The sequence below is a fragment of the Vidua macroura genome, chromosome Z (assembly GCF_024509145.1).
Source record: "Vidua macroura isolate BioBank_ID:100142 chromosome Z, ASM2450914v1, whole genome shotgun sequence".
NCBI classification, from domain to species: domain Eukaryota; kingdom Metazoa; phylum Chordata; class Aves; order Passeriformes; family Viduidae; genus Vidua; species Vidua macroura.
This window is the reverse complement of record NC_071611.1, coordinates 2,264,096-2,286,682: the sequence shown is the minus strand read 5'-3', so window position 1 is coordinate 2,286,682 and position 22,587 is coordinate 2,264,096. Positions and strand designations below refer to the sequence as shown.

The following is a 22,587-nucleotide window of genomic DNA, read 5'->3' as shown; positions in this document are numbered from 1 at the left end:
CCGGGCCGGCCCGCCGCCAGCGCGGCGAATAATAAACGGAGTGTAACGATTACTGCCATAAATAAATACCGACCTCAGCCCGCAGCGGGCCTGCCGCCGGTCAGCGTCCGGCCGGGGCGGCAGGCAGCGCGGGCGGCAGCCCGCAGGGCCCTGAGGGCACGGGGCGCGCCGTGACGTCAGCCTGGTTATAAATTGTGAAAATTACACCACTTCTAGCCATTATATCCCTATTGTTATACCTGTTACAGCTTCTCCGTCCTATATACACACCATGTAATCATACCTTCTGTGGCTATGATCATAAAACATGCAAATTATATCCCTCATATCCTATGCGGATATGTTTACATCGGTAGCCATGCACTATGGATATCCATAAACTATTTATCAATAATATATCAATAATCTGTATATTATGGATATATTATGCCCTGTATGGATATTATACATAATCATGTATTCATATATCGATATTATTATTCTGTATTTATACATCTATATAAACATTATACACAAAATGTTATCATATCCCTATATGGATATATTATACCCATAATATATCCATGGTAACTAGCATATATTTATATATAAATACATATATATATCATACATACATATATATATATAAATACATATATATAAATACATTTATATATAAATACATATATATATCTATCTTGGGAAGAAGTTATTCCTGTTATATATCTACAATTTAACATTTTCAATTACATCCATAATATGACTATAGTGATAATACAATATATATTATAATCCACTTATTATATCCATATATATAATTATATGTCCATATAATTATAAATACCTATATTTATAATTCCACATTTATATTATGTATTTTTGTAACATGAATTTTTATCTATAAACTTACGGATTTTATATACAGCTTCACAAACTATTATCTACGGTGTGTAGACATGCAATAACTTTATTTTGCATATTCCTTGTTTTTTGCCGTTTCGGGCGCAGAGCTGTTCCCCGGCTGTCCCTGCTCGTTCCCTGCACGCCTGATCCTCAGCTGCAGCCTGTGAAAAACGCCAATCACGTGTTTTAAAGTTCTGAAAGTTTAATAGCAATTATACAGTTATAAAAAATAGAGCAGTAGGAATTTGGACAGTGAGAGTTAGGACGATAAAGGCAAAGAGTTACGGACGTCCGGATGCTCTCGGGCGCTAAGACACGAAAAGCATGCCTTGTGAACAAAAAAAGGATTAACCCTTAAAAGCAATAGCCTGTTGCATATTCATATATCTCATAGATGATGCATACATTCCTTTCAAACTAGGGGTTTTCTCTGGTTATTGACAACTTTCCTCCTTAATCCTGTTGGCGCCTTGTGAAAAATGAGAATTCTATGGCTCCACGCAGATAGTTCCTATATGTATTATGTTATATTGATCAGTTGTGCTGCATTAACATTTTAATAGGATGGCAAATGTAGTTTTGTAGTTAAAACGAAGCTCTAGGAATTGAAATAGAAACTATGTGTGTGGGTTTTTTTTTTTTTTAAGGAACGAGATACTCGCTTCGAGGTAGCCGTCACAGAACACATAAATCTTCCAGAGAAGAGGAATTTATGGTGTTCTTATCAGAAGAAGCTAATTTCTTCAGGCCTTGCTCAGACTCGAAGACGCCGTGGGGGTTAAAGGAAACAGTTGGCATACAACAGACAGAGTTTCTCGTTTTAAATAATGTGTGCATAACCATGAAGTATATATGAATATGCAACAGTGTATTGTTTTAAGAGTGATTCTGTTGTTCACAAAACATGCTTATCGGGCTTAAGTGCCTGAGAGCGTCCTGACGTCCGTAATTCTTTGCTTTTTATTGTCTTGTAATTGTCCCAACTCTAAATTTTTATTACTCTAATTGTATCACTATTTTTATAACTATTTTATTAAACTTTTTAAATTTTAAAAACCAAGTGATTGGCGTTTTTCACACGCCTCAAAGACGAGAAGGAGGTGGAATAAAGTTTGTCTTTTCCGATAAGGAGGCCTCTTGGGGATTTTGGTGTCTTGTTGCTGTTACCTTCTTGATTATCTCATCTCCTTCTTGAGCTAGTTAAAAAGTACCTTACATAGCACAGTTTCTATTTTAATGTTATAACCTAAAACTATATTTAACACACTACTTAAGAGAAATAATACAGCATAACTTTCTAGCATAACACATGTCATACTAATTTTAATAATTGCAAAAAACCAATCATAAAATACGCATTTTTCACACTGCCCCACTTGGAATCGCTGTTTTTCACCTGCCAGGTGAAGCTCGTCCCAGTTCTGCCTCCAGCGCGGGATTCCCGCTGCTCCTTCTCCCTGCCGGCTCCGCCCGTGTGCCTTCCGGCCCCTCTGGAAGCACAGCAACGAGGAGAAAATCGCTTTTCACCCGTTTTATTTTAGAGCCGCTGCTTGCACCCTTTAGTGCTGGCCTTCATTTCAGTACGAACGAATTAAGTTTTGATGCAGAAAAGGGGTTACAGACTCGCTGTGCCTCGAAGTCGGCACTCGCCCCCGGCGCCACAGCCACGGGGACATCGACCGCCGCTTTTCTTTCCAAAACTATTTCATAGGAATACAAAATACTCCACACACGCACTGCCCCGTTTCCACCAAAGGCATATCTGTGAGAGCAACGGAGCCAGGCTGTACCCTTGTTGCCGCTGACTGACACAAGGATGACATGAAGAAATTACTTCTAACAGATCCACAGGTTTTAAAATTTAAAGACCCTAAAGATCCCGTTCTGCCTCAGGACAGCGTTACCATGTCTCATTGGGTTTGCTACAGAAACCAAAATACAGCAGAGATAGTATTGCCACGTGCCCACAGGGATGAGGAAAAAGTGACGCATTTCATAGGAGAGCAGTAACTCTGGTATCTGTAACAGGATGGAGCAGAGTTTTGATTTGAGATATCCCCACTGTACACACACACACACGAGAGAGAGAGAGAGAGAGAGAGAGAGAGAGAGAGATAGGAAAGAGAGTGCTTAACTTGGAAATTCAGGATTTATTTACAAAAATCACAAGAAAAAAGGAAACAACATAAACCTCTCTTCCTGGATGTACTTTACTCTGCAAAAAAACCTGTGATTGGAGATCATTAAGTGACATGTTTTACAGATTCTTCACATACAACAGCATATGCTTTAGTCATCAAGACATCGGGAGAAAAGATGATTGACTAAGCTGCTTTAAAACAATGAAACTGCCAGGTTTCCCTTGGCTTCCCCTCTTTAAAATTAAAGTCAAACACTTTAGCAGAGGAACAGACAAAGAATTCTAACTTCTCTAGAAAGATACATGAGAATCACCTTTTCCAATTCAGACCTAACTCGGCAGACTTAATTGAGACAAGACCGGTAGGAAAGCAATTAGGAGCATTCTCTTCCACAGAACTGCAAAGTCACACACACACCTGCACTTTCAAAGCTGTTAATTTAACAGATGATGATGATGATGATGGAGGGTGGGGGAGGGAGCAGTAACGCAAGAGGCTGCAAATTCGCGGGTTTTTCCCAAAGAAATGCATTTGAAAAGCGCAGGGTATTCACCTCCCATGGTATTCCCCTCCCACGTTCCCCAGGAAGCTCAGAGTACAAACGGTTCCCCACTTCGACCACAGTGATCACCACGCAGAAGTTTAGTACATATTTTAAAAAGTATAATAACAATTCTTGACAGAAGAGTAACAAATATTAATCACTAATATCCCCAAAGTTAACACAGAGTTACCTAGCTTTAGATACAGCTTTTTTTTTTTTTTCTTATTTTTTAATTTTATTTTTTAAATTTTGCACTGCAATTGCACCAATTTTCAACTGACTTTACCATCAGTATGAAATACTGATTTGAAGACAAAAATCCCCAATCAAAGCAGGAAAAATTCAGGTTTCAATGTTAACCTGAACCAGGACTTTACCCAGCTGATTTTATCTCCCTCCATATCACAGCTGAACTTCAATCCTTTATAACAAGTATTCTTTGTAACACAGTTTCAGAGCCCAATTCATATTCTCTTAAATAGTTCCGTGGTAGTAACTGACACGAAAACAAACACGTTGTGGTTTTCCTCAATTTAAAAACAAATTGGAGAGCGTACTGAAGGAAATTCATCCCTGAGTAACGAAGCATTTAAAAGCTGCATCCCATTGCCAGTCACTGCGACATCCTATGACGTTTACTCTAATAATTCATCAACACTATGAACAGGCAGCAACAGAACTGGTCACAGTCCAATGTGTTTGCAGCGTTGTTGCATTGATCCCGTGATCCTGCTTAATGAAACTGCAAGGGAACATTAGGAAATGGGATAAATAGAAACAGTGTCTTTTATTATTTTAAGTTGAATGTCAGATTGACAGCTAAACCGTGCTGGATTCCCGGGGAACTCAGAGCAGTGGTGGTCAGCAACTGGCTTCTTTGGATGTCCAAAGGATTTCTACAGGGTGTCTTCAGCCAAACAGCAGGAGGAGAATGATCGTGATGGAGTTCAGGGCTATTAATGGCACTGCAGAGGGGGAAAAAAGACAAATCAATACTGAAAATTTTGCTTTCCATGTCACAAAATGACAGAGCTTCATATAACCTTGGGAGAAGGAGCAGAACCTGTCAAAATTTTAGAAATACATTTCATTTTCCTATGTAAAGTTGGAACCAGTGGAAGGAGCCAGGCTCAAAGGCATTAGTAGAAAGCAACAGCAGAAATATTTTTCCACAGCATGTTTTAACTTTAACCCAGAGCCTTTAGTTCTGTTTTAACTTCAACACAGATAACTCTTTCTCCAAATGAAAGTAAGCGATCCAAAATTCAGCTTATATCCTTGGCTTTACTGTGCTTTAGAATAAATGATCTGAGTTCTACTCAGTGGTAGGCAAGACAGGTTAAGATTTGTTACTCCCTCTCTACCATCATCTACCAAGTGAGTTTTTGGTGTCCATAATGAAGAACTATCAGTAACTTACAAATTAAGTATATTCTTCTCCCCATCTTCTGAGGCACACAAGCCTGGCTTGCCTTTCAGAAACCCCAGAATTACATTTCCCTCACAGGTACTTCCATAAAGTTGGATTTAGACAAAGTGGTTGACACTGATTGCACACTTCGGCTGATCACCAAACTTCCTCCCAGCTGCCAGATTCCAAGGGAAGGCAAAAGCTCAGCAGGAGAAACACAGTCCAGAGCCAGGGAATGTTTTTGCACATTAGGTGAGGCCTTCACCCTCTTACAGAGAGTCCAGGCCCAGACAAAATATAGATTAGTGCAGAAACAAGACATTACAGATTGTAATAACAATAATAATCATCATCATAATAATAGAAAATATTGTGCCCTTACCTCTCATAACGGTTCGTATTGATCGAATGAGGTTTGTCAGCTGTGCTTTAATTCCTGGTTCCTCTCCAAATCCTCCAATCCCTTGGTCGCTTCCCCAGCCAACTGGGTCACATAAAAACAGACACACACTTTAGGGAAAAAAACCCCAAAACCACACAACAAATGCTGCAGTTTCAACAAGCAATCTATCCTGAATGTAGTTTATACTAACACAGATAGACAGCCCAACTGGCCTTATTTCACGAGCATATTTTAATACAGTAGGATGACAGCTGTTAAACCTCACGCTAAGCGATGACAAATCCGTGTTTCTGTAAGGAAAACCCTCACCTTTTCAATACACCACAGTTCCCTGCGTTCCCAGAGTAACAGGTGAGTTCATCTGGGCTTAAAAAATAAACCAGCTGTCAAAATAAACCCCAAACGAACTGCAACCTTTTCATAGTCCTGAGAATAAAATAGCAAATAACTCCTGGGTGTGAAGTGATGATGCTTCAGCACTTCGAAAGGGGCCACACGAGAGAAAAAAGGGGCCAGCACAAATTCCAAAAACGGGTTGATGATTTTTGCAACTGCTGTTAAAAAAAAAAAAAAAAAGCTAGAACTTTTGAGGAAAAAAATTTGGGAACTTTTCTTAGCGTAGCAGAAGTCACAAAGCTTTACGATGCCCAGACACAGCATGATGGGACCAGGGATGTGTCCAGGGATTTCTAAGACTTGCTGGCCACAGCCCTTACCATTTTTGGAAGGAGCAGAGCAAGGAGCAGCTCTCAATACACCAAGCTCCACTGCCCAAGCTGTGCATTTCTTTCTGCAGAGGCCACTTTGGAGTAATTTTTGTTCTCCCTTTCTCGTCTCCCTGGCACCAAACTGAGGGTCGTGGGTGAGTCCTCTCTCTCACCAGCCTTGCCAGCTGCTGCTTCCCACTGGGATGAGCCTGGAACTATATTCCCAAGTCTCAAGAAGCTGACAACTGGCTTCACCCATCTCAGCAGTCCCCACACCTCCCGTTTTTAATTCCAGCTGCCCGTCAGGAGAGCAAAAGAAAAGCCCAAATCCAAGCTGAGCAGATCCCTTGAAACAAATCCAACCGGGGAGCAGGAGAAAGGGATGCCCTTCTGCACTCCTGCCAAAAATCCTGGCTCAGCCTGACGTGGAGAAGTCAGGATTCTCCAGTTCCCAGTGAACTGGGAAACCGTGGATCATTGGCCATTTTTTTTCCCACGGCTTTGCAGATCTTTGTCGGTGGGTTTTCTGTTTTGCAGGGCATTGGCTTCTTTTGAAGGGCAAGGATGCCCAGCCCTGGGAACCCCACGGACCGAGAGGCGCCATCTCATCAAGAACCAGGCACGACAAGAAAAGGAAGCCTTTGTACGACACCAAACACTCCGAGGCGCGGCACGAAGGGGCGTGAAACAGTTAAAAATGGACAGGAAAAAAGGACAATTATTAAAAAAAAAAAAAAAAAAAAAAAAAAAAAGAGAGAGACAAAGGTACGACGAAAGCGGCTTGGAATTCATCCCCAAAGCCCAAACCCACCCCGATTTCCAAACCCCTCCCCCGCGCGCTGCTGCTCCCACCGGCACGGAGCGGCGGCGGGGGCCGCGGCCACCGCGTCCACCCCCCCCCCCCCCCAGGCCGGGCGGCCCTCCCAGCTCACCGTGGCGGAGGAAGCGCTCCTCGTGCAGCACGGCCACGGCATTGACGATGAGGAGCGAGGCCTGCAGCAGCGAGTAGAGCGTGAACGCCATGGCCCGGCGGGGCGGGACCGCGAGCAGCACCGGGAGCGGGAGCGGGAGCGGCGCCCGAGAGAGACGTGGCGGGGCTGGGGGCGGAGCCTCCCCCTCACGGGCCGGCGGGGGGCGGGGCCGGATGGGCGGGGCCTCGCGACAGGGATGGGGCGGGGCTTTTATGGGCGTGGCCTCTCGGCTGCCGCCACGCGTTGGGGCGCATGGGGGGCGTGGCTTGGAGGGGCGGGGCAAGTAATAGGCGTGGCGTGGTGGCCCATGCAGAATGGGGCGTGGTCATGCGAGGGCGTGGCCTCCCTGCCCTGTGGGGCGTGGCCCGGAGGGGGCGTGGCCTCCGTCTGCCGGCGGCCGCGATCGGCTCTGGGCTCGCCCGCGGGTCCCGAATCCCTCGGAGCCCCTCGGGTGCGGCGGAATCCCGTGGATCCCTCGAGCCCGTGGGTCTCGCAGAGCCCCGTGGATGCCTCGGTGTCCCTGGGATTCCTTGGAGCCTCTTGGGTGCTTTGGATCTATGGATCACTTGGATGCCTGTGGATCCCTCGACTCCGTGGATCTCTCAGATCCCCGTGGGTCTCATGGAGCCCCTTTTGGGTCCATTGGATCCATGGATCCCTCGCACCCATGGATCCTTTGGGGCCCCATGGAGCCCTCGAGTCCGTGGATCCCACAGAACCCCGTGGATCCCTCAGAGCTTCTTGGGCCTGTCGGGACCGTGGATCCCTCGGGTTCGTGGATCCCTCGGAGCCCTGTGGTTCCATCAGAACCCCTTGGGTCCACTGGATCCGTGAATGCCTTCGGTCCATGGATCCCTTGGAACCCCACTGATCCCTTGGGTCCATTGGTCGTTCAGAGACCTTTGGATCCCTTGGGTCCATTGATCTGTCAGAGCCTCTTGGGTTCATTGGGCCCATGGATCCCTCGTGTCCCTGGAGCCCGTGGAGCCCTGTGGATCTCTCGGGGCCATGGATCCCTTGCATACCTAGGAGCCCCTTGGGTCCACCGGATCCATGGATCCCTTGGGTCCATGGATCCCTCGGAGCCCTGTGGTTTTCTCAGGTCCGCGGGTCCTTTGGAGCCCCGTGGATTTCTCAGGTCCATGGACCTCTCGGGAAGCTCCACTCGCCGTGTAGCGAGTGGCCTTTGGATTTGGAGTGGGAGTAAGGCTCATCTTCATCCTCCTCCTCCACTGGTGATGTGGTAACGTGGCCATCTGTCATCAGGAGCCCAATACAAGTAGAATTAATAAAAAAACCATAAACACTGCATATGCAAATATACATGACTTTATACTTGTATTTAGCCTTATTCAGAGCGGGGTTTTTCCATGGGTTTTCCTTCTATCCTGACTGAGGATCGAGCAGGAAGTCAGCCCAGATCCCAGATGCTGTTTGTCCAACACGTAATGCTGCAGAATCCAAAGCACGGCCCAAAAGAAAACGATTACCTTTTATAGTGGATTGATCACAGGCTTCTGGGCGGTTCTGCAGTCAAATAACAAAATAATCACAGCCGGAGCTCAGGGATACTGTACCCCTGTTATAACTACTGTAGTTACAGAGTTATCCCTGCACTGTAGTTACACAGTTATCCCAGTGTATTTATTGAGGCACAAATAGACATTTTTTTTCCCTTTGCCTCTCTCAGTCCGATTGGCTGAAGGCGGTGATTTGCACAATCCTCCTGATTTTATTTCCCAGTAATTTCACAGTACACAAGCCCCTTAGCTCCGGATGGTTGGTACTTTTATTACTCAATCAGGGCACAATGATTTGCGTGATCACTTTGTGGTGCTGGCTGCTAGACCCGTCTGCTGCAATAGAGGCGGCAGCTTTGTGCTCAGTGTGGTGGGCTGCAGAGACCCCACCTCGATTCCCTGCCCTGCCACAGACTGCTGACACAATCTGGACAAATTATTCACCACTTATCAATATTGTGTCCCCATGCTCTGTGTGAAGATCCCCTCACCAGCAAGTGATGATGCAACACTTCAATTAATTAAGTGCCATGAGTATGTAATCGATAGACGCTGAGACGCCACCTAAATCAGCTGTGGAAAAATCCACACCTCAGCTTCTTCTTGTGTTCATCTTTCCTTTTCTTCCAAAACACCCACTTTGGTACAGTCAGTGTCACAATATTGTGCAACTTAATAATAACTACTATTAAATAACATTACAATTTAATACTGGAATACTGTGGTGCCACCAGCACCACAGCATATTTTCTTTACAATTTACTCCCAAAATTGCTCCTATTGTACAAGGGAGATAGAGAATCAAGGACATTCATCAGAGTTCTGTCATCTGGTTAAAAGCATTTGTCATTTCAGCCTCAAAAAGGAATATAGTCTCAATTCGGGGTAGTGACTAAAACACCTATTGCAGTTGCAATGAGATCAATATTTTTGAAGCCTGTACTGAAGTGTTTACTTTTATGAAAACTCATTGGTTTTCCCAAATTCTGGCTTTGGTTCTGAAAACTCTTATGTGTATGATTAACTTCATAAGCCAGCAGTTAGTGGGAACACTCAAGTGTAGTGGCACATGTGAACACACATTTGCAGGCTCAGGGGTTCCTCAGCACAGTTTCTCTATTTCTCATCTAGGCTATTAAATTTGCTATGACTGCAAAACTCCTAAAACCCACCATTTTAACATTTTTAAATGGAGCCATTTCCAGATGCCCGAGTCCTCCCCCTAATTTGTGGGGTTTATAATTCAAATAACCTTTTTCCATCTATAAATAACAACAACAACAACAACTACAAAAACTTATCTTGAGTTTACCAAACTCCATACAGGCAGAGAAAGTCAATATTGGCCTGAAAAATTTCATCCCAAAGGCCACTACTTTTTAAAAAGTTAAAAAGTAAATTTTTAAGACTACACTACACTAAATTTTAAAGAAATTCTGAGTGGTGATGCCTGATGGTCTCACAAACAGAGCTGTCTTTTGTCCTCAGACATAACTTAGGGCATTTTGGCAGTGATTCTATAATTAAATACAGATGAATATGGGGCTCAGTAACATAGATATCTAATAATCACCATGACAAGTAGCATTTCCTGGGCTACCTCCTTACAGTATACAAGCTATAAATAAATGCTAACCTCAGGGAAGAGCTAATGCTTAGAGTTATGGCCCTGAAAAAAAAAAAACAACAAAAAAAAACAACCTGAGGTTTTTGCAATAAGAACACAAGTTATGGCTTAGTATTTTTACCCATAATTAAGATGTATTTCAAAAGAGCAGCTGCCATCAAGCTGACATAAACTTGACATGATTTTCCCCTTAATGAAATCCATCATGGCAACTTAGCAACCACAGGAGTCTTATCTCTGAATCATGTTACGTGGTTGAAGGGAAAACCAGATAAAGTTGCTTGCATTAGAAGGAAAGGGGCTTTTTCTTTTTCTTTTTTTTTTTTTTTTTTTTTTTTTTTTTTTTTTTTTTTGTTTCATTAAGGTGTCGTGTTTCAGTACCGTAAATTCCCGGGGTGTCATCTGCAGGGTGCAGTCAATCACCATAAAGGAGAGTTTTAAACCACCTTACAGATGTCAAAGGATTAAACTTCAGGCTGGTGAAGTATTGTGAAGGCACTGGTGTTTTTCACTCTCAGTTTCTCGTTCAATATTTTCAGGCAGAGCACATCTCCTCGGGCCTCACTGTCCCCTACACTTAATGAGAACCAAGTTTGTTACGTGGGAGATTCTGGGGTTAACTGAGTTTAATTCTGATGAGAAAATACCACGACAAAGGAACACCTGTTATGACTTCAGCCCCTATATACCCTTCACCTCACTTGCCACCACTATCTTCTGACTTTATTTTCTGAACTAGCTTTAACCATTTCCTTCTTTAGACACTGTACATACCCGTATATTCACACATCAGTGAGAAGATTTTGGGGACACAGAAAATTCTGGAAATTGGGCCCAACAATCCCAAGCTGGAAGTGAAGAAATGCATTTTGTTGGTGGCAGCTTTTTTACCAACTCCTACCATAAGCAGCTTCATTAACCGAAAAACTTTGTGTAGGTGAAAAAAAATTAGGCTCTGAGTCTCAGCCAGGTGCTATAAATAAATCCAACAGCTAAATTTCACAGTTAGACTAAAGCCTTTGTCATCCCTCACTCATCACACCTATAGCAATGTCGAAGAGCTGTAAAGTTAATGGTGCATCTGACTGATGTAACACGTCCCTGGTAAGCACAAATTGAGTGACTGGTTAAATGTCCAGATGGGCTTTTTTTGTTTTTTTTTTTGTTTTTTTTTTGTTTTTTTTTTTTGTTTTTTTGTTTTTTTTTTTTTTTGTTTTTTGTTTTTTTTTTTTTTTTAACCACCAAAGCTGGGAATGCAATAAGATTTTGTACATTTGGGAGAGTGTGTGTCTGGTCCTCACCTGTCAGCAGCTGGTGACTCATGGGTCACCTCTGCCCTTGCTAGTTTGAGAAGTGAACAGCCATCCCGCCAAAAACACGGCCTGACAGCCTTCCTGAGATTTGAGGGGACATTAATAGGGCTTCACACACAAAAGGACTGCCTGGGGATAGAGGAACAAAATGAAAAACCATACACAATTCCGGATTTACACCTAAATTTAGTTTTCCTAAGTTACTTGACTCTGTAACCATAAGAGCTTTTAAATGTCATTTGTTGCCTGGTTCTCTCTCTCTCACAGGCACAGAAACAGACACAGACACAGACACACACACACATGCTGTTGCTCATCTTGCTACCACCAAGAGTACAAGATGGTTATAGAATCAGGTTTGAGCTGGAAGGGAGCTTAAAGATCATCTCAGTGACATGACATTGTTCTGTTATTATTGGCACTCTTTGTGTTGCTTTTAAACTGGAATACACCAGCCCAGACCCAAATCCTGTCATGCTCAGTGCCATGAAGATATTTTTCAGAGGCAGGCATAGGGATTTTCCAATCCATCTCTGAGACAGAAGACAGCGGATATCTAAAGCAGGCCAACGTGGGGAGCAGGGCAGCAAGGAAACTAATGGATTTTTTCAGGGAATTACAAGTCTCTGCTTAGCCCTGACTCACTGCTGACAGACGGGCAGGATTTTCAGGCATGGAGGCAGCAGAGAGTCTTAGGGAGGGATTTAGAGGATGGGGAAACAGCTCTGAATGAATTTTGAAAGGTGGAGGATTTAGTCTCTGTGCAGTGAGCAGCATGAAGAAAAGGCACGGGGATTAAAGAGTGCGAAGAGAACGGTGTCTGAGGCTGGTGCTACAGCAGAGGACAGGCAGGAGCAGCTCACTTTATACAGGTGTGGAAAGAGGGAGGGAGGCCCCGGGGACACAAACCCCTACAGGCCCAGAGTTGGTGTTTGCCACCACGGACTTGCACGGATGTGTTTCCATTGGAGCAGGGAAAATGGTGCCAGTAGAAATATTCTGAGTGGGAATATAGCTAACATCAAAGGACCAGGGATGGCTGACATGTGCTCACAGTTTTGGAATCAGGTCTGACTTTCACCTGTGCTAACAGAAAATTCACTCAAAGAGCTTTTTTTGGGGACAAGCACGAGGAGCTGCAGTGGTGACCAAAGCCCAACCACCTTTGGTGGCACAGATTTTCCTTCAGGGCTATGAAATGGGGATCTCTGTGGGGCAGCCTCACCTTCCTGTGCCTGCCCCAAGTCTCTCTTTTGATGTAGAGAGGGGTGTAGAGGGTTTTGGTGTCCTGGTGTGTCCCAGTGGGGCCAGGCCTTCCACCAGCAGCTTCTCCAGGGGACTGTGGCCCCATCTAAGCCTGGATAAGGAGAACTCTCACAGGCTGCAGCCTAGGGGTTCCCAACAGCAAAGGGCATGAAGTTGGAACAGTCTGGCCAGATCCAGGGATCACACTGCTCCCTCTTGGAACCAGATCCTAGCCCAGCCTGAACTCTGGAACCACCACCATCCAGGCCAGCTGGTGTCACACCAGACATCATCAGTGCCCCAGAAGTCACAGCACTCAGTTTAAAGATTAATAGATGGTCTCTTTCTCCAGGCTGTAAAAGTGGGTGGGTAAAAAAACCAAATCACAGGCCTGGTGGCTCTGGAGGCTGCAGCCTGTCCAATAATGTCAGCATTAGCAAGTTGGAGTCATGCAGATAATACCGAACCATGTGCAGAAGGTCAGGTCTCAGCATAAGGTCTGGGATTCTCAGTGAGTCAGAGGGATTGGGAAATCTTTGTAAAAATAACCAGAATTCCCCCTCCTGTGTTTTTTTTTTTTTTTTTCCCCATGACTCACCCCGCAGAAAATAGGCAATATGAAAAAGACATAAATCTCTGCAGTAAACTTCTAACACAACACGTCACAGAGAGAAGGTACATGTATCTGTGCTTTTTCTCCACTTCCATTAAAAAACTCAATTTTCCTGCATTTTCTAATACTTTTGTGGTATGAGTTCACAGTCCAGCACTTTGGTGGAGAAAATGAAGTGCAACATGTCAGTCCATCCTCTCAACTAGCACACATGCCCTGAGTCCTTTATCCCCTTTTCTCTCCAGAAGAAATCTGCAAATGGAAGAAGCTGTGGGCTGTCATTGCCCTGGTGCTGAACTGGGGGGTGTTGTCAAAGGAGAAGCATCAGAAATGGAAATTGTCTCTTCAGAGGTGGCAAACTGTGGCTGGGCACGCATTTTGCTTGTAAGAAATGTAATTTATGCACATCGGGCCAGTCAAATCCACCGTCGAAATCTTGTCAGAGCTGCAGTTTGCCACTGTAACATTTTCCACCACCACAGGTGTTCTAAGGTTTTTGGAGGAATAATTTGATGCGCAACGCCTGGCACAACAGAAATGGAGAAAAAAAACCAAATAACTGGGTGTCTGATCAGCATGAGGAGCTGTTGGTGTCTTGAAGCCGTCAGTTAATAACAGAATGTAATTTATGGCAGTACAGAACTGATAGCTGGGATAGAGCTGATTTAATTAATTATGGAGGTGACACATTCCTCTTTTCCTCAATCTTCTGCCCTTTGTAAAACCACATCCTAAGACCTTGTCACCCTGCTTCATTTGGCTAGATGCATTCAAACTGAAACTGAATTTTTTGTTTGAAGAGACTCCTCAAAACATATAATTTACCCTTTCTTTATAGAAATGGATGCCACAAGGAAAGTCTCTCTTTTTGTGACTTCAGGTGATTGAAAACAATGAAAACATTGGCGTTACTGAGGAATCAGGGGCTTGGGTGTCTTAATTTTCCTCTACAAAATTTAAATACATATCTATAAAATTATACCTATATACGTATATATCTATATATCTATATGGACAGGTACACAGATACAGATAAAGCTATGGATATAGATAAAGATATAGATACAGATATAGGTAGATATATATAAAAAATATGGAGGTGGGGAGAATTTGGACCAGATATAAAACAAACCCAACGTCATTGCCCTGATTTGCTGTTACCCAAGCGCCCACCCTAGTGATTCTCCAGCCACTGCTATCCCATCCAGCTCTAGGCTGAGGGAGGAGCCTGGGAAGACCCCAAGAAGCCCCACTAGGGCCTGGCAGGCTGCTCCCATGGGCTGCCTGATGACTCCTGGCTCGAGCAGGAATTCATGCCTGCGCACATTCCCATGGCAACTCTGGTTTCTCTCTTCTCTCCTGACACTCACCTCCGGAGAACGCTTATTGCCATGCTGATGGCAACCAGCAGCAGGAGGCTTCCACTGAGAGACACCATGACAATGGCATAGGTGGAGGGTGGTGACCCTTGAAGAGAAATCACAGGTGAGTTTTGCCAACAAGCAGCTTCAGGGATCACAGCCTTCTGTGAAATTACAGGCTGAAAATACTGACAGTCCTCCTGCTCAAACCATGAGTGGAAGGGGGTGACCAGCTCTGTATTAAAGGGGTGTTTCTGGAACCAATTTTTCCTCAAAAATCTCACAGCTCAGTTAAATACCTTGTGTGTCTTTATCTACCAAAGAACAAAGCAAAACTGCTTTTCAGGACTGAGACTGAGATGCAGCCCTGTGGATCTGGGGGTGGGAGAGTCTGCCCTGCACCCTTAGACCACAAAGCCATTTCACATATTATCCACCTATTTACAGTAAAGCAGAATCTTGAATCTTACTGCCTGTCTAGCCAGCACTTCCCATCCACTTCCACCCTTTTCAATCTGTTTCCATCCTGGTTTTATTTACTCTTGTATATAATTCCAAACTTAAAGGAATGAACACTGGCTTACATCCCTGCCTCCAAAGCTCCCACTCTTTTCTGCTGCAACCCCTCCCTTCTGTTCCACCATCCTCCCCACCATAAAGCCCAACAGAAGCATGTCTACCGTGTGTCTGATTCATCCACTCCTTTTGAGCCCACTCAGCACCCTGTATCCATAACCTGACAGACTTGGTAACCTGCTCAGCTGTGTCACCACACAAATAAACACTGCAAAACTGATTTAAAATGCTGTTGGAAACAAACAGGAGAGTGAAACACCTTCTTCCTGGACAATCACAGAGTTGTATAAATCTTCACCACCAGCATGGGCCATCCTGAAAAATTAGGGAAAGAGACAATCAGATCCCAGCTCAATGTTCAAACCAGCACATTTAGTTCAGACTCCTTTATTTCACCTGAGTATTTCACTATCTCTAATGTGAATTACCTTTAGCTGGAGATTAAAGGAAGATGTGTTAAGGGATAGATCCAAAAGACAGATGTTAATCCAACTCAAAAACCCTGAATGTTTCCATTAAGGCAATGAGCTTCCACTGTCTTGGGTTTGACTTCATTTTTCTCCATGGCATCTATTTTTTACAGAATCAGAGAATCCCAGAATGGTTTGTGTTGGAAGGGACCTTAAAGCCCATCCAGTGCCACCCCCTGCCATGGGCAGGGACACCTTCCGCTATCCCAGGTCACTCCAAGCCCTGTCCAACCTGGCCTTAGACACTTCCAGAGATGGAACTTTGGCATGGACAAACAACCCAACAACACCAACAACACGCTCTGACCTATCTAGCTGATACTTTTATCTAATCCTGGCCAATTTGCCCCAGGACACAGAGCCTTTTCTTTTACTGCCTCCAGAAGTGGTAGCTAAGTAATCTGTCCAGGCTTTGCCTCCTGTCCATCAGTGCATGTGAATAAAATGAAATGTCAGCCCAGAATCTGCTCCAGGATGTCATGTGAAGTTTCCCCAGGAGAAATTCTCCCTTTCCCCAAGGAGAGCTGGGCTGAGTGTTACTGAGAATGGAAAATCAACTTGCTTACTAGAGAGTCCTGCAACGCCCCAAGACACCAAATCTTTCTGTCCCATCTGTAAGATGTCCTAAGCAAAACCTCAGGGTCACCCTTGTGCTTGAGAAGAAGTCAAGAAAATACACTATGGAAATTAAAATATAAAGAAGAATTAGATTACGAATTTGTGGAGTACCTTGTGACTGCTGAAGGTCCTTGTGTCAGCATCACACTGCTCAAACCTTGCCTGAAAGTAAAGCTGGTCCGAAGGGTTTCAGACTAATTGCTCACTTCATTTGCCTCTGTTGATTGCTTCCTTCTCTCCGTGGTTTTTATAGGGCAGGGTAATCTCTTCCGTGTTTAGACAATCAATAAAAGTGCGGAGGCGGATCAAGCAGAGGCTTTACTCACCATCCTTTGGATAAGCAATTATTTTCACAGTCTTTCTGGTGGAGCAGGAGGCTCCACCCAGGAGCCTGACAGGGCTCCCACAGGGCACAGAACGTCCTCTGATGTGCATGAACTTCTCCAGCAAAACTATCTCTGTAGCTAGTGCCCAGGACTTGATGCAGAAATGTGCTGTGTCCCAGGAGGGGTGCCTTTGGGTCTTCTCCAGAAGGCTGGGTGGAGAGGCCAGGTGTGGGTGCTCTCCAGGCAAGGGAAGCCCACCAGCTGTGACAAGCCTGAGCCCCGTCCTTGCTGTGTGGCTGTTGCACGGTCTGACCTGGCTCTCTGCACTGAAAAGAGCCAGGCAGGAGTTTAAGGAGCTGTTGCTGAGCTGTTAAACAGGGATGGCCAGTTCAGGGTGATTTATTAAAGAAATATGGATATTGATCTAGTACCGATATCCAACTGTGACGGACAAAAACTCTCTAACAGTTTTAAAGTTAGAAAGTGTATGTTTATTGCGGCGCCGGGCAGCGTGAGGGACAGCTCCCAAATGCACACTGCACCTTTCAGATGATTACAGAGTCCTTTTATCCACACAAGAATTGAATACCCAAAACACAAACACATATTCATCATTTTGGTCCATCCCATTCCTCGCTTCGTACGCTAATCATTCCAAAAGCTATTAAGCATACGTAGTTTGTTCCTTGAAATGGTCGGTGGTCCCTTTCATGGGGAGGGGTCCCAAAATGAGGAAGCAAATGAAGTCTTCCTCATTCTGACCTTTCTACCTTTTCAATGCAAATATGACAAATAAATTCTTGGTAGAACTCCCATTCCCTGTCTTCAATTGGTTTCAGAACAGAGGAGGCCCACAATTGTCTTATGTTCCTAAAAGCTGTTTGTCAGTTTCTATATTCTTCATTATAAACCCAGCTTGTCAAACATTGTGTTGACAAGCAATCAATTATTAGTTAACTACCAACTCTTAACTTCATCAAGGCCTACTCATTTATTTTAATTAACTCTAGTAAGGCTTATCTCTAACTAAAATCTTAGCTCCTCTAAAATCTCTGAATCCCTTAAAGTTTATGTTTCAAGGGCTTCAAAAGTGCTTCATTTTGGTGTTTCTTGCAGCCTGGCTTCACTGCACCACAGGCAGGAGGAGAACACGGCTTTATCTCCAAAGCACCCACCCCTTCCCATGCCTTAGTTAGGGAGGCCACATCTGCACAGCTCTGGAGCTCGTTCTGCTCTGCAGGAGCCCCCAGTCCCTCTGCCAGGCTGGGGCTGAGCTGGCAGCTGCCCCGAGTTATCTCATGAAAGGCTGCGGTTGCCTGTGCTCTGTGGTCAGAGAAGGAGTGGTGCTCCAGGGTGGAGACCCTTTCGTCGTTAATGCAGGCACAAAGAAAACATTAATGAAATCCATATTGGCAGGTGTTTCAAAACAATAGAGATAGAGTGGTTTTCCTGCTGTGCCTAGACAAATAGGGGCACAACAATTCCTGCTCCTCTTACGTCACAGTAACAAACAGGACCCAAGCACCTCTCCGAGTCCCCTGGAGATTGTTTGGAAGGGTTTCAGGCATCCACAGTCTAGAGAATTCTAAAGAATTCACAGTCAACTAGAAGTCTAATTGGCCACAACTGTGAATTTTCCTCTGTGGCTCAAGAAAACAGTGAATTAACTCCATTGGATAGATTTTACAGATAGATGAACAGCAGAGAGCAGGCTGCAGACATATGCAGGTGTTTTTTTCTGTTTAAGTCACACATCCACTCTTCATTTTGTGTCATCCACAGAGGAGGACACTTGGTCTGTATGAACCTTCTCTCCCTGCTTCAGGGATTCGTTGGATTTGTGTTTGGCTTTAAGCCTGAACACGCCACAGAAGAGTTCCTGAGCAGGGAGGACTTTGTGTTCAGGCAGGTGCCAGCACTTTCCTTCTTTATCAAACAAAGGGAAAGATCAAGAGAAAACTGAGATTGCTTTATGGAACCCATTTGTGATTTTTGAGTCTGATCCAAAGGTCACTGAAATGACCTTTAATAGGAAACTCTGCTGATTTCTCTGGTATCCAGACTGTGTTTCTAAAGAAAAAGCTGCTAAATACACAGCAGAGCTCACTCTTGAAAGCCACTGACCATCTGCATGGTGGATCTACGTGTCTTGTGCATGCCCAGTGTGAAGATGTGGTGGAAGCAACTGGGATGTGTTCTTCTCTTGGGAATGGAAACTGACTTTTATTGAACTTTCAGAGACGATAAGGAAAAAAAGCAATGGATGCCCTCAATATTCCTGAAGGTGAATAGGCTTATTTTTAAAGAAATTAATACGTGAATGAAGATTCATTTTTTCTTTTTTATCCTGGTGTCGCCTCACCCCAAACTCAGTTTTGTGGAGAAGCTTGAGATCACAGTATGGGGAGCTGTGTTGGAGGAGGAGGGGGCAGCTCTCTCCTACAGAAACACCTTATCTCACGTGGCCTGGGTGCAGTTCCACCACTGAAAACTGCCAGCACAGATAACAACAAGCCCAGTGAGACCAGGACAGGCTGCCAAGTGTGCATAAGGCCACGCACCACAGGTCACAAGGACAGAGCTGTGTGCAAGGACAGAGCTTCCCAGCACCACTGTAGGTCTTTTTACCTGCCCTGGGACTTTGTGAACGCTTGGCTAGCACTTTGGAGATCAAACATTTCACATGTGAGGGCATGCATCAAGGATAATATTACTATAATGAAAAAAAAAAAAAAAAGTCCTCTCAAAATTTTACTGAATAATCCAAGGCAGTTGGGTAAAACAGTGTCAAAATGCATTTAGAATTATAGACTCACAGAATCATATGGGTTGGAAAGGACCTTGAAGCCCATCTTGTTCCAAGCCCCTGCTATGCTCATCTGGGCATAAAATCCATGGACAAACCTCCTGGAGGAAAGAAAAGCTACAGGAGATGATAGGAAAACAGTGGTATGTCCTAGAGGAGCTCTCCCAACAGCTTTTCTTAGCAGACTGATCCTGCTTTAGAAGCCAGCAGGGTGAAAGTTTTTATCATGGAGGGTCAGAGAAAACACTTCACTTTGTTGTTGTTAATTCCTCAGTGATACAGTCTGAAAAACACAGTTTTTTTTGAGGAGGAGCTAATTTTGTACACTGCAAAATTTATACCTAATCTTTGGCACAGCTGCCTCAAGGTTTTACACTACATAAAAATTATGGAATAGGAAAAATAACCCCGAGGAAATCTGAACTCTAAAAGGCACAGGGATTTACTTAATCAGTAATACAAAAGAAAAGGTGTAGCGATTTTTTTTTTTTTTTTGCTCTTAATTAGCAGAGCCTTATCCTGCCTGCAGCTCAGACAAAACTTCTTGATCTTTACTGTAACACCTTGAAGAAACTTATTCTGTCAGAGATACCTTTTTTTAATAATCATCAAGGTATTTATCCCAAGGTATTTATTCATCAGTGTGATCAATCTCGAAAGCAGTAAATGCTCAGATATGCTGTCTGCTTCAGAAAACTTGTTCGTGACTCACAAGGCCAGGTTGGATGTGGCTTGGAGCAACATGAGCTAGTGGAAAATGTCCTTGCTCATGGCAGGGGGTGGAACTGGATGAGCTTTAAGACCCCTTCCAACCCAAACCATTCCAGAATCGTGCAGATTGCACCTTCTGTTTTACAGCAGGGTCAGCAAAAGGTAGAAAGGGTTTTTGAGGGAGATGGCTTGAAGGCATATAAAATTTTGGTCCTGAGAGAAGAATCTGGGTCCTGTTTCCCATTTCCTGGAATAAGCAAAAGCACGTATCTTCATGCTTTTGCTTGGTGCACTTCTTCACCAACATAAATAGCTGTGCTAAAGTACCTCAGAAGCAAACAACGCCAGCCCTAGGTCCTGGAGAAACACCACCACATCCTGAGCACAGAGCCCACCTGGGAGGTGTTGTGGGCAGTCCATGGACACAGAGTTGTGTGGGGTAAAAAGTAATACTCCCATTCCATTTGGAAATTCAAACCACAGCTCAGTGTGTAGCCTGTGCTGTGGGGTTTTGCCACGCTCAGGGGATTTTGGTGTCCAGAAGGCTAAAACTAAGGCCTGTGAGGCTGCTGTTACCCTTTGCCTCTGTTGTGATAACAGCTGTAGAGGCGATATTTGGTCACTTACGCAGGTTTCTTCAAGGTGCTGGCAAGCTGCGCGTCACGCGTTAGGAAATCCGAGTGTTTATTTTCCACGCCAACACGGCATTCATTTTGCGCTAAGGGCAGCAGCAGTGCTGCTCTGCGTGAGCAAATTGGCTGTGACTGGGACCGTCCCCACGTGGCACTGGGGAGCTGCAGCCTCGCCAGGGCACTGGCACCTCCCAGCTCAGGGTGGCCACTTCCAAACTGCCATCAGGACAGGCTGGGATGTGCTCCCCAGTGGGCTCAAACACAGCCCTGCCAAGGCCACTCACTGCAGGGAGGCAGCTGAGTCCAAGTCAATTTGTGTAGACACAGGGTATGTGTGCTACAGATACAACCATGCCAGCTACTGGGAAAATCTTGCAGTATCTTTTTTTTTTTTTTTATTCGTGATACCAGCTGGTGGAAAGGTTGAGTTGGTGATACACAACAGTATTTAATGGGATCCTTTTCACTTTAATGTGTACAAGCTTTGCCACAAGAGGAAAGCAAACAAAAAGCAACTGGTGATAAGGAGCTTCCATGGATATTTATCCAAGTGATTTGTTTAGGTGGAGGCCTCTCTTTATTTGTTTTCCAGAACCATGTTCTTGACCTTTATCAGCAGGAGGAATTATTTTTTAATTCAAAACACCTCATTCATGCTTAGTTCTGAGATACATGTTCCATCACAGCTTTTGCCATTGTGATCTGTGAACCAGGCACATGGTGCTTCCATTTCCTGAATGGGCATAAATAACCAAGTGGAAATTGGACGTTTTGAGTCTGAGTGATCGGTTTGAAGTGCATTTGTTGCCTGTTCATTCATGTGAGCTGTGCATTTAATGCACGGTTCCACAACTGCACCAGCACACACGGCTGCGCTCTGGAAAGTCCCTGGGGAACACAGCAGCCTGAACACTGCTGAGCTGGGAGCAGAAAACAAATGAATCTGCTTTAGGTGCTTTGTGTCTGCTCCTGGGCCTGAACGGGCTGGTTCTCAAATGGTGAGGGACAATGAGGGCTGCTCTGCACGCCTGACCACATCCAGGAGCTCTGGCACTCAGAAGCCATTAGGGAGGTAATTTCTTATTGAGCAATGGGATTACTTTATGTCTGGGCAAAACTTTTGATCTATAGTGGTAAGAGATTTTACCACCACCCTGCAGCTGGGTTTCATTCATCACAGAAAGCAGTGCAGTGTCACTCTGTGCAATAATCTGCAGAGTATCCTGTGCCCTGAGTATTCTGTGCAGCTAGTTCTGCATCTCATAAAGGAGGAACCCGACTGGGAAAAGGTACATGGGGACTACAGAGCTATGGGGCTGCTCATGTTGGAGGGATGACAACTAAATCTGGAAAAATGACAGCCAAAAAGGCTTGATGGATGCCTATGAAATCATGTCAGACATGGAGAAAGTCAGGACAGGAATGGCCAGTAAGTCAAACAGGCAATTTGCCTCATCCAGTACAAGAAGCCCAGTGCATAAAATGAGGCTAAATTTGGCAGCTCAATCATCAGAAGCTGGTTTTCTCTTTTTTCCCCACAAGCTGTATTTAAGCTGTGGAGTTTATTGCCACGAGATGCTGTAATCTGCTAAAAGTGTGCCTAGGTCTTAAAAGTCACTGGTTGTGTTCATGGAAGGAAAAAAAAAAATCCATTGAGGGTTATTAAAAGGAAGACATCATGTCTAGGTCAGAAAACTCATACGCAACAAA

At 44.4% G+C, this 22,587-nt stretch overlaps 1 protein-coding gene and 1 long non-coding RNA gene across 2 annotated transcripts; one reads left to right on the top strand and one right to left on the bottom strand.

Annotated features, from left to right (window-relative positions):
• Positions 1 to 3,647: 3,647 nt before the first annotated feature.
• IER3IP1 (immediate early response 3 interacting protein 1) lies at positions 3,648 to 7,238 on the bottom strand. Its single transcript, XM_054003471.1, has 3 exons — positions 7,021 to 7,238; positions 5,361 to 5,462; positions 3,648 to 4,532 (listed from the first exon to the last, which is right to left on the bottom strand). The coding sequence occupies exons 1-3, from the start codon at positions 7,109 to 7,111 to the stop codon at positions 4,477 to 4,479; spliced, it is 249 nt and encodes an 82-aa protein (XP_053859446.1). The 5' UTR covers positions 7,112 to 7,238; the 3' UTR covers positions 3,648 to 4,476.
• An 11,081-nt stretch (positions 7,239 to 18,319) lies between these two features.
• On the top strand, positions 18,320 to 19,073 carry LOC128822636 (uncharacterized). The gene is made up of 2 exons (XR_008441535.1): positions 18,320 to 18,456; positions 18,554 to 19,073. It is a non-coding gene; the product is annotated as an uncharacterized LOC128822636 (long non-coding RNA).
• Positions 19,074 to 22,587: the final 3,514 nt, after the last annotated feature.